Source organism: Aspergillus aculeatus, assembly GCF_001890905.1.
Source record: "Aspergillus aculeatus ATCC 16872 unplaced genomic scaffold ASPACscaffold_1, whole genome shotgun sequence".
Taxonomy (NCBI): Eukaryota; Fungi; Ascomycota; class Eurotiomycetes; order Eurotiales; family Aspergillaceae; genus Aspergillus; species Aspergillus aculeatus.
In genome coordinates, this window is record NW_017962976.1 from 267,152 (window position 1) to 283,097 (window position 15,946).

General features: G+C 53.3%; 7 protein-coding genes across 7 annotated transcripts; 3 read left to right on the plus strand and 4 right to left on the minus strand.

Annotated features, from left to right (window-relative positions):
* Positions 1 to 355: 355 nt before the first annotated feature.
* On the minus strand, positions 356 to 1,471 carry ASPACDRAFT_108843 (CFEM domain-containing protein). Its single transcript, XM_020195329.1, has 3 exons — positions 1,266 to 1,471; positions 1,076 to 1,214; positions 356 to 1,011 (listed from the first exon to the last, which is right to left on the minus strand). The coding sequence occupies exons 1-3, from the start codon at positions 1,344 to 1,346 to the stop codon at positions 626 to 628; spliced, it is 606 nt and encodes a 201-aa protein (XP_020060710.1). The 5' UTR covers positions 1,347 to 1,471; the 3' UTR covers positions 356 to 625.
* An 899-nt stretch (positions 1,472 to 2,370) lies between these two features.
* Positions 2,371 to 3,527, minus strand: ASPACDRAFT_108845 (putative DNA polymerase delta subunit 4). Its single transcript, XM_020195330.1, has 3 exons — positions 2,985 to 3,527; positions 2,849 to 2,916; positions 2,371 to 2,766 (listed from the first exon to the last, which is right to left on the minus strand). Exons 1-3 carry the CDS (start codon positions 3,364 to 3,366, stop codon positions 2,623 to 2,625), a joined length of 594 nt encoding a protein of 197 aa, XP_020060711.1. The 5' UTR covers positions 3,367 to 3,527; the 3' UTR covers positions 2,371 to 2,622.
* A 2,145-nt stretch (positions 3,528 to 5,672) lies between these two features.
* ASPACDRAFT_48910 (arrestin C-terminal domain-containing protein) lies at positions 5,673 to 6,997 on the plus strand (the record flags this gene model as incomplete). Its single annotated transcript, XM_020202183.1, has 3 exons — positions 5,673 to 5,756; positions 5,821 to 6,705; positions 6,755 to 6,997. The coding sequence occupies 3 exons, from the start codon at positions 5,673 to 5,675 to the stop codon at positions 6,995 to 6,997; spliced, it is 1,212 nt and encodes a 403-aa protein (XP_020060712.1).
* Positions 6,998 to 8,279: 1,282 nt separating this feature from the next.
* ASPACDRAFT_55864 (tRNA-splicing endonuclease subunit SEN54 family protein) lies at positions 8,280 to 9,842 on the plus strand (the record flags this gene model as incomplete). Its single annotated transcript, XM_020203068.1, has 3 exons — positions 8,280 to 8,395; positions 8,482 to 9,308; positions 9,379 to 9,842. The coding sequence occupies 3 exons, from the start codon at positions 8,280 to 8,282 to the stop codon at positions 9,840 to 9,842; spliced, it is 1,407 nt and encodes a 468-aa protein (XP_020060713.1).
* A 264-nt stretch (positions 9,843 to 10,106) lies between these two features.
* ASPACDRAFT_73994 (elongin C) lies at positions 10,107 to 10,878 on the minus strand. The gene is made up of 3 exons (XM_020204094.1): positions 10,721 to 10,878; positions 10,387 to 10,633; positions 10,107 to 10,334 (listed from the first exon to the last, which is right to left on the minus strand). Exons 1-2 carry the CDS (start codon positions 10,842 to 10,844, stop codon positions 10,446 to 10,448), a joined length of 312 nt encoding a protein of 103 aa, XP_020060714.1. The 5' UTR covers positions 10,845 to 10,878; the 3' UTR covers positions 10,107 to 10,334; positions 10,387 to 10,445.
* Positions 10,879 to 11,413: 535 nt separating this feature from the next.
* ASPACDRAFT_37935 (SDR family NAD(P)-dependent oxidoreductase) lies at positions 11,414 to 12,737 on the plus strand (the record flags this gene model as incomplete). Its single annotated transcript, XM_020200367.1, has 3 exons — positions 11,414 to 11,893; positions 11,986 to 12,457; positions 12,580 to 12,737. 3 exons carry the CDS (start codon positions 11,414 to 11,416, stop codon positions 12,735 to 12,737), a joined length of 1,110 nt encoding a protein of 369 aa, XP_020060715.1.
* Positions 12,738 to 13,039: 302 nt separating this feature from the next.
* ASPACDRAFT_48912 (E1 ubiquitin-activating protein ubaB) lies at positions 13,040 to 15,265 on the minus strand (the record flags this gene model as incomplete). Its single annotated transcript, XM_020202184.1, has 6 exons — positions 13,040 to 14,241; positions 14,289 to 14,353; positions 14,415 to 14,539; positions 14,590 to 14,826; positions 14,938 to 15,108; positions 15,206 to 15,265. The coding sequence occupies 6 exons, from the start codon at positions 15,263 to 15,265 to the stop codon at positions 13,040 to 13,042; spliced, it is 1,860 nt and encodes a 619-aa protein (XP_020060716.1).
* Positions 15,266 to 15,946: the final 681 nt, after the last annotated feature.

The window sequence follows — 15,946 nt, forward strand, 5'->3', positions numbered from 1 at the left end:
GGCAGCCGGTGGCCTCTCTTGTGGCTGGACTGGCGGTAGGTATATAACTTAGCGGAAGGAATGTGGATGTCTAGGTATTTTGTGTTTTCTCCTCCCACACCGCAATCCTCCAAGTCTTTCATCAAAGATCCTGGTCCGGAGCCGCACAGCTTTTAATGAGGGTAGTGATCTTTTCTAACAGGATCCCGGCACCTCTTTACCACTTTTGCCAAGGAAAACAGAAGCAGAATACTTCTTCTGTCTACGGACATACGCTCGCTGCACGACAGAACACTGCCTTACTGAACGTCGTCAACACCCGAAGGGTTCATGCACTCCGACTTAAGCCCAAAGCCAATGTATTACCATTACCTAGAGCCGATTTCCTTTCATAGCTGCGCAAACAGAACTCATATTCCCATCGTACCTGAAAACACCGCGAAAGCAGCGGGGTGAGAAAACAGACAACACGAATGACACTGAACGATCGAAGACCTTTCAAGACCAATGTATCTTCCCCTTACAGGATCCGTTCTCGTCTTGATATTCCAACCATCGTATCGCTTGGACATACAGTCCATCCACGTGCCTGGCCCCTGAGAAGATCACCCATCGACGAGTGAGGCTCAAGTCTGTCTCCTATCACTTATAGGATGTAAGCCGCCGCAGCGACGGCAAGAGCGGCTCCTACCATGTTAGCCTCGGCGTGAGAGCCGGCCCCCGTGGCAAGAGGAGTGCTAGGAGATGCCCGAGATGAGGAAGCCCCGGGGGTACTAGACGATGCTTGAATGATCGATGAGGAGCTGCGGGAGGCGGTGCCAGAGGCTCCAGGCGCGGACTTGGGCCCGGAGGGAGTCACAGCCGAGGAGATGGTGGGAAGAGTCATCGCTCCTGTGTTGGTGGGGTGTGCGCTCGTGTTGGGGGTAGTGGCCGGGGGCTGGGATGTGGTTGTGGTCTCGGCACCAGCAACGGGTGGGAGGGTGATGGGATGGCCAGCCGCGGAGCATTGGCGGACGACCTCGTTCGATACGGCTGTATGGTGGTCAATAGGTTGCCGGTGCAACAGAGATGAGAGGCAGAGGAGAGGTTTCCACACCGCTCTGATCGGCAGCATTGCAGTTCTTTTGCACGCATGGAGTCACGACTTGCACTACCTCTGGCTTCGAGCAATGACAGGCGAAGTCCAGGAGGCGCGAGCATCCATCATTTTGGAACGCGCTGATGAAGCAGTTCAGCTGGGACTCGTTAGCCTGGAGCTTCCGCTACTGTCCTGGCCGGTCACGTACAGAACATTGGGGAAGGTTGGGTAGCTGTGCTCTGGCGAGACCGCTAACAAGGAGTAGGATCAATGCACGGTGGTGGTACATCTTGGGCAATTAATTTTATCTTGCTGGATAACAGTAAGCCGGGATGAAGGTGGAACTTTGACTGCAGAGTTGAGTCTAAAGGAGTGTGAAAAGGAGAAATCAAACGAGTGATAGCTGCTGAAAATATACAGCGGCGCGGAGACAAATCCCCTTGGGACAGCCGTTAGCTCTTATAAGCTAATGAGTTCACCTCGCACAGAGCCTTGGGAAGGCCATCACATGTCCCTTTGAGATTGCTATATATACATACAGTGGTGTTTCCCCAAGGCACACCGGTGGCGTGGGCACGATGGGGAGCCTATGAAAGCACGGCGCAACCCCTTTGAGACCTGCGGACATACTTTCCGATGTGATGCAAGAGAGGGTAATTGGAGAGAAGAAATGCGTACTAGCAAACGCAATCTTCGAGGTGCGTAACCATTGCACTTCAAAACTGTGGCCCATTGGTTTAGGCTGCCCTACGTTCCTGTAAACCATCAGCATGGGCAGACATACCACATATGCTTGTCGGCAGTGACGTGTAACTGTCGCATTTTGCGACAGGGTCGTGGTTACTGAATCCATCGTGCGAGTTTTGTGGATTTGTGGATCTATATCATGGTGGTAGGGCTGCTTTCGAGCTCAAGCATCACGGTGACTTCGAGAATCCCAAAGTACTCTCTCTTATTTGTGTGGACTGGTGCCGTCCGCAGTGCACATGACGGGCACATACTATTGAGAAGTCATATATATCGATATCAACCTCAACGGCTCTGCAACCAGGCAAAAGCAGAAGCCGGTGGCGTAGAAACCATTTGAGCCATTGGACCACAAACCCCGGCTCAACTTTGATGGCAGGACGGACGGGTCATTTGAGAGCAAGATGGTGGGTGTGACACGTTCTGCCTGCTGTGTGACAATCTTACGCGGCTGCGAAATGGCACCGAGCAAGTTCCCTGGGTAGGAGCTGGCAAGCCAAGGAATCTGGAAGGCACAGGCCATTTGCCTGGAATATTCGGAAATTGAGACCTACCATGGCATCATGGCGTTGCAAAAGGGGCAGGAGCCGTTCATTCATTCCCGTTACCTTTATGGATGGAAGACACTATAGAAGGAAGAAAGTCACAGGACCAGAATCCGGTGAGGCATGTGTAATCAATTAACGAGCCAGAGTGATGGAATAATGAAATAATGAGAAGGGTATGCGTAGCATGACCGAAACGCCGCTTCCAAAGTCCAAACCGTACTCCAAGTTCTCACTGTATCCAACATATCATGTACAAGAACTATTTCTTACTCAAGACAACAACTCGTCGATGTAGGCTCTTTGCTTCGCATCATCACTCTCTTTCAAGAGTACGGCAAGAACCTCAATTGGCGGGTTGAGTTTGAGTGTGTTAGCACGCCTCCAGCGTCGGAGTCGGGCGATGCCAATGCAAGGCTACACAGAGTGGTTAGTTGTTGGGTTCAACGGAGAAAGGAACGGCGAAGGGCTCAGGGACGACGCAGGGGCAGCCACATACCCCGTATTGACTGGAAAGATCAAAGTGTCGCAAGATTTTCTCATGCGTCGTGAGGTCGTTTTGGTGGACTATTCCAATAGACGTTCCCATCAGCACTGAACTCAATGACTGAAGTAGTTTTTCTTGGACTCCTTACCCCGAGGCCCTCGCCTTTTAGCCTCTTCTTGCTTCCAGTATCGGGTCAAATCCCGTTCCGTAAGCTTGCTTGCCTTCTGGTCCTCCTCTGACACTGGCTGTTGGATCTCTGTCTGTGCTTGTTGCCTAACGGCGAGTTCTGCCACATGGGGCTGCGAGGATTCTGTGGGAGTGTCTTTCAGCTCCTCTGGCTCGGAGGCACTTTGGACGGGCTCCTTCTCAGGAAGAGAAGTAACAAGCGGTTCGAGATCCTTTGCTTTCTGCGAGCGTGTCGTAGGAGCCGCAGATGGCTTGGTGATTCTAGATTTGGAGCCAAAAGACAGGGTTGACTGGCCGGAGCGGGTGGCGGCGGTGTTGCCTCCTCGACGACGAGCAGGAGGCATCTTGACAATTGATCTTGAGATTATGGATTACGACGGTAGAAGACGATGCTCGCTTGGTGTGATGTGGTTCTGTACGTTAAGGCACTAGAGGCTGGTGATGAGCGTCGACCGTTGGAAGACTTGAAGGGTCTGATCCAAGGTGAGCGTGTGGGGGGACGATGTCATTGTGTTTGTCGCACCTGGCAACCGCCGCCATTCGCCGAAAAGGGTTATATTGGCACATCGCCCTCCGCAAGCATTCACATTTCACATGCTGGACTTGAAGCAACTATAAAGAGCCAACTCTCTCCTGTTCCAATCACTTGAGTCAATCTGAGTTAATACTTGCCGGGCTAAAGGGCTCCATCGAGCTATTTAGAGACAGGCGACTTTCTCCTGTGCTGTTGACAAGGTACTTGCGATCAAAGCATCAAGGCATCTATCTATGCTGGCTCGCTGCTGGCACCTGAAAACTCAGGAAATTAAAGTGCATCTAATGAACAACCTTCGAGGACACCTCATTGGATCTAGTACAATTTGAGAGATGAATACCTCTCCAGTATGTCCTAGAAACACTGTATTGTAACCATGCTAATAACCTTCGGCTCCTCTTCTCCAAGGTGATGCGAAAACTCACGAATATCTCAACTTTCTACGTGATCTTTACAAGCTGTGATCAAGTTCGGTTACTCGCTGAACGAGACTTAGAACAAACAGTACATGCTAATACATGATCTGATTGCTTGTGCCAAACATGCTCAAGAAACACAAACGGGCACGGGGCAATGCTTGTGGATACGTTTGCCCTCTGAAGTCTGCGGCAGATCAACAAAATATACATTTGCGTCATACTGATACGAAGACTACGCGGTTTCTGCCTCTAAATGTAAACAGCGCCGTATCAGTTAAGCCGACTTCACCTCCGCATATTGTGCAATCAGAGACAAAATACACCACTGGCTGCGACCGATAGTCTGCTACAAGCCATCAAGGAAAGGGAGAGATTGGCCGGAGAGTGAGCTTCTGCCACATGTGATCCTCGAGTAGCTGCCAATTTGATGCTGCCTATAGCGTACCCGTATTGTAGTGTAGGTCGTGCGTGGGGGGCCGCATGAAGGACTCGAGGTCGACAGACTTGCTGACTCTTGGTATCCCTGACAAGAACTCCCAGCTCGCGACCAGCCATGAAACGGTGAGATATACTTCCCAGGGTCACGTGGGATGCAAGGCCCTCGCCAAGTATCAAGTACAGTACAGACTACTTTAGGTCAACTCTATGACTCCCAGCTGGCATGTAAGTGTAAGCGACGGATCTGTGAATGAGCTGTAGGGACCATGACTGTTCGCAACGAATTCCACCAATTTAGGTTGTTGTAGTCGCCTCAGGCCATGACATTATGGTGCAATATAGGATTGATTGTTTGTCTCGGAAATAAGAAGAAGAAGGAATCCATTGTCATTCAGCCCATGTAATCCAGGACGAGGCTGACCCGACGGACCGGTTGTAGTGTACTGGTTCAGGTACAGCTCCTGCTGGAGTCTCAGCCTCGCGTGAGGAGCGACGCTAGTAACAAACATGAAATCCACTACTCACGTGTCGCTGGGAGATTGACCATTTCATGTGTATTGTAGTGCTGAAAGTGATTAAGCAAGCAGCAGTCGGGACGTTAGTTGCGTGTAGAGCTTGCTGCCTTGCTGCATGTTGCTGCTCGTATTCCCGCTGCGGATCGATGACGGAAGAAAAGCGCCTCGAGCAGAAAGGTGGAGAGCAGACAAATTGGTTCCGTGGCCGCCGTTGGAAATTTGGCTAGTCTTGTGTTAGCCGCCGCTGCGACTGAACCGCACCCTCCAACTGAACCCCCTCCCCCCCATCATCAGCATCATCATCCTCTTCTCCTCTCCCCACATCGGCGCTTGTAAACAACTCTCGCTTCCTTCGCAATTACCCTACCCACCCCCTCACCCCTCCAAGCCGCCTTGCCTCACTCCCGGTTTCACTTTCCTACAACCTTAGATCTGTGCGCCCTTTGTCGGAGCTTAGCAACAATCCCAGTCTGCGGTCTCGAACAGCAAAACCCGCCCTTGTCCAGCCTTGTCCGCACTCAGGCCCGAGCTAGTCCTGCATAGCAACGAGAACGGGATACCGCATCTGCGCCCCTCGAAGGACCTTTCCGGCGCAGCGCAATCAACCAGGAACGGTTGCCGGATTTGATCTCTATGCAGGGGTCAATTTATTTTGAGACTTCGAGGTCCTATATACACCGCAGCAACCCCCGAGCGCATCCCTCTCAACCGCCGCGTGCCCATGGTGGTGCGGGTGCAGCGCTATGAGCAAGCCCGCCTTCGTGCGAGTGTCGGGCCCGCCTAATGGCAATTTCTTGATCGGATATCCTGGCATCTCTGCCACAATGGTGAGCTGAACCCTGGTTGTTCTTTGTTGCCCAGTACGCAACCTAGTCGCTGACCCTATACCAGCCACGTATTGAAGGTAAAGTCGAGATCAGGCCCAGCACTGGCATTTCGCTCCCCGTCAGTGTATCCCTCGTTACAATATCCCTTCATCGTCGCGAGACCATTCATCCCTCGGCGGATTCCGTGACCAAGAAGCACCTTGCGCCACCCCGGAAGGAGATTACCGATATCGTGGGCAAGGAGATGCTTCTTTTCCGCTGCCCGGCCGGTCGAGAGTCCGAAGAGGTCATCTCCATGGACTTGCCTTTCGTGCTCTTCATTCCTTTTGGGCGGGGCGGAGCAGATGCCTCGAGGCGCGTTCCTCCGGCCAGTCTACAACTTCCCAGTCGCACTGCTGAGACATATTATGAGATTGTGGTGGCGGTTCAACAAGGGCCCTCAGAACAGCGGAAATACTCGTTTCCCGTTCCAATGGCACGGTACGACACCCTATCGACGTTTGGAATGTACAATCGCCCCGAGTCAGCCGAGCGAGTGTCGGATCATTTGGTCACATTGGGGATATCCCTGCCCCGGTGGTCTTACGGGCCTTTGGATCCGGTGAGCGTCTACGTGAAACTCTCACCAAACCCGGATTGGATTAGCAAAGCCAGAAAAGTCACTATAAACAAGATTACGATTGGTATTGATGAGGAAATTATATACAACCATGAGGGCGACGAGCCACAGCGCAAGGTCAAGACCTTGACCAAAAGGACAGAACCGATCGGCGTCAAACTACCCCCTTCTGGCTTTTTGACGAATCTTGGCTTGGTATTCCCAGCCAAGGATATGCGGGACTCTGAGGGGATACTCCCCAGAAGTAGACCGGGGTTTCCTACATACGCAGTGAGCGGGTTTACCACAACCGGAAGCCTTTACAAGATCGAATACTATTTGACTGTCAAGGTATAGTCATTCCACACTGGGACGATCGAACTCTGCTAATTCTGAACAGGCCCACTTGGCATCTGCAAGGGATATTACCATCCGACAGCCGATCGTTGTTTGCCCGCTCGACCATGCAGGATGCAAAGAGGAGATGGAGGCTATAGAACAGGCGGCTCGGGACGCCGTTCATGTGAATCCGGACAACCCGATGCTGCCTCTGCCCTCCATTGTACGGCCTAACGACCCAAATGCTCTCCGCCATCTTGGGGTGGCCATAGTTGGAGGCAAACACAAACCTTTAATCGATTGAGCGAATCATAACGCGGGCACCTACCGTACACCGGCCCTGTCACAAGCTGATCGAGCATTCGGGTTGTCGACAGCCGTTCCTGCTCCAGTGCCGACCACAAAAGCACCAATCCCACGCCAAGTGGTCAAGGACAGCATCTCACGACTTTTCCTTTTAATTCTTCCTTCTCTTCGTTTCAGCATGCCTGCAACTTCTGCACAGAGCATGGACACGTATTACGAATGCATGGGCGACGGAGTTCTTGTTGCATAAATATTATGGTCGCAGTGTGGATTGATTCGCAATTGGCCAGGACAAAACAGGGTGTTCAGGTTGACTTTGCTTCGCTTTGCCAGGGGTTGGTGGTAGAGAGGAATCCGTCCTTGTTTCTTTTGCGTTCCCTCCCACAGTCTCCTATAGTGGTGTAAGCTCAATATAATATGTAAGATGTATCTGAAGAGGCTTGCTAATATCCCAATAATCAACATCTGCGATCGCAATGCAATGCATTGATACAAGTAAACAGTCGAGGCTCTATTACTCGAACCAGGTCAAATCATGCAGACGTTGGCGCTAGTTTCCAGAGAAATAAAATAAACAAAACAATCTGCCACGCGGCCCTAAGTCGACTACTCTCCCAGCGACAAGAAGCCCATCGCGAGGTTCAGCATCTCAGGATCCACCGAGGTCGATTTCCGCGATCGCTCGTCCATCTCCCGCAGGCAGTCTTTTAGGATATTGAGGACATTCTGAAACTGAGGAGATGAGGCACCGAACGTGTTGAGTGCATTGTTGAGGTTTACAGAGATCTATGCTTCAATGTCAGACCTTGTCAAAATTCCAGAGGAAGAAGTGCTTGAATCTCACCTGTGCGATAAGTTCATTGTAGTCTATCGACTCTTCCATGGTTGGGTGATTGCCTTTGTCTCTCCTGCGTCTCCCCGCGAGTCCGAGTCCGATGAGCTTTGGGCAGCAGGTTTTAATCTGAGAATGAAGATTATTCGCAGCGACAGCTGTTGAATCGTGTCGATATTCTTCCCAAGCAGACTGTTACGTTGGTTAAATCAGTCAGCTGTTCCTGTTGCTACCTGGCGGAAGATGCATGCCTGATATCACCGCAACTCGGAGATTCCGCGGGCAGAATTTCTTATCGACAAGGCCCGCATCCCGCATCCCGCATCCCGTATCAGCCCGCCTGCATTTCTCTTTCTTTTTGAGTTCAAACCCCCAGCAGCTCTAAGCTCCGTCCCCTCTACAATAGTCCCGGCGCATATACTTTGCGCATTTGGTGCTTGCAACCATAATGGCCGACACCGATGAAGCCGCGATCCACATGCCGTCGCAGGATGGGTCGGCGCATATCGAAATCGACTTGTCCGATGAGACGCAGGACTTTCGCATGCTGAGCAATATCTCCTTGTGAGCTTTCCTTCCATCACCTGTTTTTTTTTTTTCACTTTCTTTGCGGAATGCATATGTCCCTGCAAACAGACTAACAGTTACAGTCTTACAGATGGCACCCAAGCGAGCATCCCCAAACGAGGAGAGAAGGACTTCGAACCGAACCCGACGCTGTACCAGGCCGACATCCTCTCCGCCTCCCGCCAGGCGATGCACAACGCCCTCTCCTACCCCCGCATCCACCACCCGAAGAATCAGATCATCGGCGTGTACGCGCCCAACGGACCGGCGCCGCCATCCCAACACATGCCCTCGAATCTCGAATCGATAGCGGAGGGGTCTCCTCAGCCTCATGCGGAAGTACCGAGCACGACGACGACGACAACGACGACAACGACGACGACGGTAGGCAACGTCCATCCAGACGCCTGCGTGTACGTCGCGAACCCCAAGTCCAACCTCTTCAAGACTATCGGCCAGGCGGACCGGTGGAATCGGATCTGGCTTCTTCCGGAGGAGGCGTTGTTTATGCTGGAGAGAGGGAGTTTGAATATCCATTGGCCTCGTTCGGAGGTTGGGTATGACCAGGATGAGGAGGATGAGGGTGAGGAGAACAATACCGAGGACTCGGGGATTCCGATGAGCTTGCAGGCTGCCTATGCGGCCTTTGCATCGAGAGGCGGGCTGAACAGCGAGCGGTTCTCGGTGTATACAGGGCTGCGACGGCTGGGCTATACGATCACGCGGGCATCGGGCTGGGACGACGACGGGGAGGATGCGGCTGGGATCGAAGACTCGAGGTCGGAGGATTTCAGGAAGCAAGGCGCTGGATTAGCCGGGGTCTATTCGAGGTTTATGAAGTGGCTCTGCCCGCCGAGTACCAACACGGCGTTGGGACCCGTGGCGGGAGTCGGATTCCACCGCAGCTATGGTCAGTAGCTGCTTTTGCCCGCGACTACAACATCTTCTCTTCGGTTGCTGACCGAACTATACTCGTGCAGATGATATCTACAGCAAACTCTCGATAATCCCCTGGTACGACCCGACGGCTGCTCCCCACGCGGCCCGATCCCCCGCGCAAGCGCCCTACCGAGTCGTCTTCCATGTGTACAAACCTTCCACCCCCTTCAAGAAGTCCGCGCCGCCGCCGCCGGATTTCCGGATCGCCGTGGTCGACGCGCGTGCGCACACCTCGATCCCGACCCTGTCGCAGCTGGGGGCTCTGCTCGAGAGTACGCCCCTGGATCCCCCGACGAGCGAGAAGATGAGCCGGCAGCTGTACATGCGGCTGCGGCACGGATACCGGAACGTGATCCTTGCGGTGGTGGATGAGGGTGTGGTGAGTTATCTACGGGTCTCGGAGGCGGCCTTCGGCAAGGAGAAGCTTTACAAGCAGAAGGCGTTGGCGAACAAGACGCAGCACCGGCCGAAGCCGAAGTTGAAGCCGACGCCGAAAGGGCGATGAGCGCGGCACTACTAGCGGAGGTGATTCGAATTATTTACGGTTGGTGCGGCTAGGTGGCCACCGGCATATGTCTCCCCTTTTCGGTAGAAAATACTCTGGAGAAAGCCCTGCGGATCCACGGATGAAAGGATGAGGGCTGAATAGAGGGGATAGGAGATTGAATCTGCCATCATCTTTAGGGCATCCGTCTATGGGGGTAGGAAGAGCGGATGCAGATGCTCAGATGGCTTGGCCGGTGGCTCACGGGGAGGAGAGGGAAATGAGCGGAGAACAGAGTAAGATGTGAATGGCACCGAATATGCCCGTGAAAATGCCTTGGTATATCTATGCTGCCCTCAAAAACGCCACTCGATTGTATCCGTCAACGCAGCAGAAACATAAACCCCGACTCCAAGGTAGGTACTGTACAAAAACCACAATAAAAAGTGTCTGGATCGTCTTCACGTAAATCGTCAATCGGAAATAAGGGAGAAGAAGTTGTCAAATCGAAATCTATTCAATAGTCAGAACAGGCGCAAAAATTAAATTCTCATGCTGAACTTACCACCCTTGAACGCCACCACAAACCAGCGAAGCCAGCAGCAGCAGCGGGAGCAACAGGAATCAAACATCCAAATAATCCGCCGCCATCAACAACTCCAGACACAACTCGGGCGGGATCTCCATATCCGGCACGTTGACCTGGTCCTTGTTCTTCTCATTGTAGCACAGGTACTCGCAGACCTTCTCGAGGACCTCGCCGCTGATGTTCTCGAGGACGCAGCGGCCGGTCAGGGCTTCGGAGAACTTGCCTAGATTGGGGTCGTTGTCAGTGTCCTTCTCCTCCCTTGCCTTCTCCTCCTTGAGCATGTCGGGCAGCGGGGGCGCGTGGGACCTACTCAGTGGATCGAACATCATGCGGAGCGTCTTGGAGATGCACGCCGTCGAGCGCGGGAGAATGAACTCGTAGCCGTCGCCGGAGACGAGGGTTACGAACTCTTGGTCTTGTTCGGGGGTGGACATTGCGGGTGTGTGTGTGGTTGTTTGGTGGGTGGTTGGTTGGGTAGTGGTTTGAAGGGTAAGATGGGTTGGTGGTGTCTATGGTGGAAAGAGTTGGTTTATATGTTCGTAGATGTCGGTTGCGTCGCAGACGTCGAAATGGGATGGGCTTTGTTCGGGTGGTTCTGGAGCGCGAGAGCGCAGGTGAAAGTCTCCGCGGACTTGACTGGACTGGCGTCAGTGGGTCCCCGCCCTTGGCTTTATTTGCTGCGCCGCGGAGGGTTTCCGAGCGGAGTACTTCGACTCGGGAACTCTTTCAATTGCGCGGAGATTGCCGTATACTTCGTGTCTCTGGACGGATTCTCTTTCAATACACACGATTGATTTGAATCATGGTATCACTGACCTGAATTGAGCTACATCTCATTCAATTCGAAGTCTATCGTTGGCAAATCTACACGCGGCCCAAAATCCTAGACCCATGCTAATCATCCTATAGTACCTAACTATACCTCAGCCATCAAGCTTCAGCAGCATCCGCAGCCTTGGGAAATTGAGCCAACATTAACGGAACCGGCTAGAGAAAGAGAATCATGTATCCAAAGCACACACTGCGCCTTAGCGCAGCATCCCGCCAACTCTTCCGCTCTGCATCATCACCACAGCCCAGCACATCCCATCTCATCCCCATCACCACACCTCCACAACCCCCCACCAGGCCCCGAACCTACACCACCGCCACCACATCAGTCTACCCCCCCTCCAACCGCCTCAAAGGCCGCTCCTGCATGATCACAGGCGGAACCTCCGGAATCGGCTATGCCATCGCCGCCCGCTTCCTCCACGAAGGCATCGACCAGGTGATCCTCGTCGGCCGATCTCACGCGCGTCTCGTCAGCGCAGCAACAAAGCTCTCCTCCAGCACCGCGGAGCCCCCATCTCAACCACAAAGCTCATCCTCCCCCGAAACACCACAGCAACATACCCTCCTCCCCTTCTCCCAAACCATTAGCCTCCTCGTCGGCGACATCGCCGACGCAGCGAGCTGGAGTCGCGAGCTGGAGAAAGTCATGGTAAGCTTAGCCCGGCACCCTCCTTGCCAGCCCAGCCCAGTCCCATTCCTCCTCAGTCCCTCCAAGATAAGCCCCAGCTAAAAGGAGTATAGCAAACCACGAACCCCACGCACCTAATAAACGCAGCGGGCCTCTCCATCTCCAGCGTCCTCCCCAAATCCTCCCCGGAGGACATCGCCCGCATCCTCGACACGAACCTGCAAGGCGCGATCCTGACCACGCGGGCGTTCCTGCGCGCCGCCATGCGGAATCATGTGCGCACGAAACGGTCCTCGTCTCCTGCCCCTTCCCCTTCCCCTGCTGCTTCAACGGTTATGGGGAATGGGGATGGTGAGAACAGCAGCGGGGTTTTAGATCCACCCACACCCTCGAAATCCATCATCAACATCGCCTCGTTGCTGGCGCATAAAGGCGGCACGGGGGCGGTGACATACGCTGCGTCCAAGGCCGGGATCCTGGGGTTGACGCGCTCCGTGGCGGTGGAGGCCGGGACGGCGATGCGCGAGGTGCGGGTGCGGTCGAATGCCATTGTGCCGGGTTATGTGGAGACGCCGATGATTGAGGGTGAGTTTTGCCTTTTCTTCGGGTCTGGGTTGGATTGGAGATATGAGGATGGATTGAAGAGGGAGGGGGACTCAAGAACTAGGGTTTGGTTGGGAAACAGACTAACTCTTCTGTTTCTGCAGATTTCAGCGAGGGAGAAACCACCCGCCTCAAACAGAGTATCCCGCTGGGTCGGTTTGGGCTGCCGCACGAGGTCGCCGATGCGGCGGTGTTTCTGGCGCTGAATGAGTACGCCAATAACTGTGTTTTGAACTTGGATGGGGGTTTGAGTGCTGTTTGATGTCTCCGTGGTCAAGTTGGGGGAGGGGGGGTGGTAGGAAGATGCTTGGCTACTTCTCGGTATTACATACATAGTATGGCATCTCATCATTACGGGTCAACTCCATGCGAGAGATCCCTGGCTACAAACATCGGCATCTCATGATTCAAGTCATCTGGTGGAATATACTCGTACATGCAGCAAAGGGGAACATAATATGCCAGTTGAGCGCCAATAGTCTAGAATAAGGGAAACACGTAACCGTGCAATGTGATATGGCAGCAAAGAGCACCATATGCAAGTCATTGCCCTATCTGGTATCATCAATCATCATCAATCAGAATGGCACCGCCTGTTGCCTCGTCCAGAACGATGGGATTGGCCCCGTCCCCGTTCGCTTCAGACACGCCGGCAACCCGTTTGGCGCGGTCGTCTCCGTTGCTCAAACCAGCTTCATCCGCGCTACGCTTGAGCTTGGCGGCTGCTGGATCCGACGACGTGCCGTTGATTTGCTCAGGAGCCGCGGGGGTGGGTGTTTTCGGTTTGCGCGGAATCTCGGGGACGGCATCGATAGAAATTGGTCTCTCTGCCTCGGCTCCGTTCTGTTCGGCAGGCTCGGCTGCTAGTACAAAGAGCTGGAGGTTGACGCGCGGCTCATCTTCGTCGTCGATGACGGTGATGAAGCTCTCGTTCTTCACGCCCAAGTCTAACAATTTCTTCGGCAGGTTGTCCTCCAGATCGGGATCGTAGATGATGCCCGATTCCGTGGTCAGGGAAAACTCCTCGCCGTATCCCAGCTGCAACCGAAGAATTTGTTCGACTAGATCGTTGACAGTCGCACGCTCGGGATCAATCTTGAGCCGCGCATGCGCGGAGGAGCAGACCGGACAATTTGGATTGGGAGGTTGCAGAGAATCAGAGTTGATTGCGCGGGCACCCGAACGCTCGAGGAAGACCATCTTTGTTTGGTTGTAATCTCCTTTCATCACCTTGAAGGCTTCCAGCACACACAATCCAGCGGTCATGGCGTTGGTTGTGGCGATCGCGGGGATGATGTTTCCGGCCATTTGCTTAGTATCGAACTTGGACTTCGGATCGATCTTGAAGATCGTCGCTCGAAGATTAGCCGCCGCTGTCACGAAGTCCAATGTATCGACGTCGTCTTTATCAAACACAAGGATCGGCTTGACGTCGCTATTCGTGGTCTCTTGCAATGTCTTTAGGCGTTTGCTTAAACGATCCAAGCTGTCCTTGAAGACAACAAAATCTTCGGCTGTAGTCCAGACCTTCTGATCATTGCATGATATCGTAATCGCCGCGTCGGCCGACTCCTCGGTCAGTTTCTCGAAATTCAGAGATTCCGGAGGGCTGCGGGTTTTCCACATATCTTCCATCCCACGCAGCCGCTCAATATCCTCACTGAAGACCTTGTCGAAGACCTTCTTGGCGAACTCATCAGATCCCATCGATTGGCGGATCTCTTTGAGAGCCTGTGCTTCCTTGCGAAGGTTTTCGATTTCCGCAGCTGTCACAAGTTAGAAGAGCCTAGAGTAAAGACCGGGCAGAACTCACAGTTTTCGGCATCCTCTGAATGATCAAACTCGCTAGAATCTTCATCACTGGTACCAAACAGCTCACTTGAGAACGTCAGTCGCTGGCTGGAGACCATGTCTTCCGGTCACGAGAGGGGTTACTTACGGGAACAGATAGCTCTTCGCCCAGACGATGCAGTGAATCGGCTGGCTGGGGGTGCTGCGGATGGTACACACAGGAAACGACTTGGGAACCTCTTTCGAAGTGCAGTCGTAGCACTCGGTCAATCCCTACCGGCCATCAGTATCATAAGAACAGCAGGCAACCACAGTAACCCCACCTTCTTGATAACCTGCACCTGGCCGTTGAACCCAGTAGTTCCACTCTCGATCAAAGGCACGTTCGCTGCCAGACACATGCGATTCACATGACGACGAGCCTCGAGGTTATCCAGCGCATTGAAGACGATGTCGAAAGTGGCAAACCAGTCCACATTGAATTGACTATCTTTGATATTTGCATGGTAGGCTTCGAGCTTCGCGTTCGGTTGAAACTTGTGTGCGACGTCCTTGGCGACCTAGATGCGGCAGCAGTGTTGGTTAGGCATGTGTTACAAGGGAGATCAAGGCGAAATTGGCGACGGCCGGGCCGCGCGGGGAGTTGGCATTCAAGGTGTGAAGTGACGCACCAGTGCTTTGGATTTCTTGATGTGTTCGAAGCGGAAAAGGAACTGACGATTCAGGTTGCTCAGGTCAATCGTGTCGAGATCGATGATGTGGATTTCACCAAAGCCGGAGAGGAGGAGGTTCTTTAGCAGCTCGCAGCCGATGCCACCAGCGCCGACGAGGAGTACACGCGACTAAGCCACCCCGGGTTGTATTAGCAATTGTGGTTGAGAGATAGGAGCTAATTCAAAACAAGAAGTCATAATTTGGACGAGATACGATATGTAGTACCTCTTTGATTCGTCTGGCGAGGGTGCCCAGCGAGCGCTTGTGGTAAGTGTCGCGCGGCATGGTTGCGGATGCGGTTGCGGCGAACGGAGGAAGCCCGAGACAATTGGTGTTACTCTCAGTATGGAAGGTTGAGGAGCATCGCCCGGTAGATATCCAAGTTTAGTGAGAGAACGACAGAAGAGAGGGAGGTGAGGCAGAGGTGAGGGGTTGAAAAGAAGAAGAATGGAGGAGAATGAAGTGAAGGAAAAGAGTCGAGCCGAAAGCAGGTGAAGGTGGAAGGGAAGTTGGAGAGAAGTGAGAGAGTGTGTAAAGTGAAGGTGAGGTAATGACGGCAACTCTCCCCGTCCCTCAATCCCTTTCCATCCCACCACTCTTCACTCCACTTCGAGCTTCCTTCTTTCAACGCCCATCGCTTGGATGGCCTTGAAAAGGAGGAGACTAAGAGAAAGATAAAAGCACTTATTCAAGCAATCCGTCTCGTGCTTTGCCATCTATGGATTGCAATGACCGCGCAGGCCGAGCAATCAAAGCCGGCGGTCCGTGACCCGATCGCATTTCCCTGTTTGTCGTACCGACACGAGGCTTGCTTGGTACTTTTGTTTCTTGATCGGCTTCTCCAGGGATTGATTGTTTGATAGCATCAAGCCTGTGGGTTAACAGAAAGTCAAGCCAATGCATGGCCCCGGCTGCATTGTGAGACCTCACATTCTATTTCCGGATCTAGGCCCATCCCGCATGAGG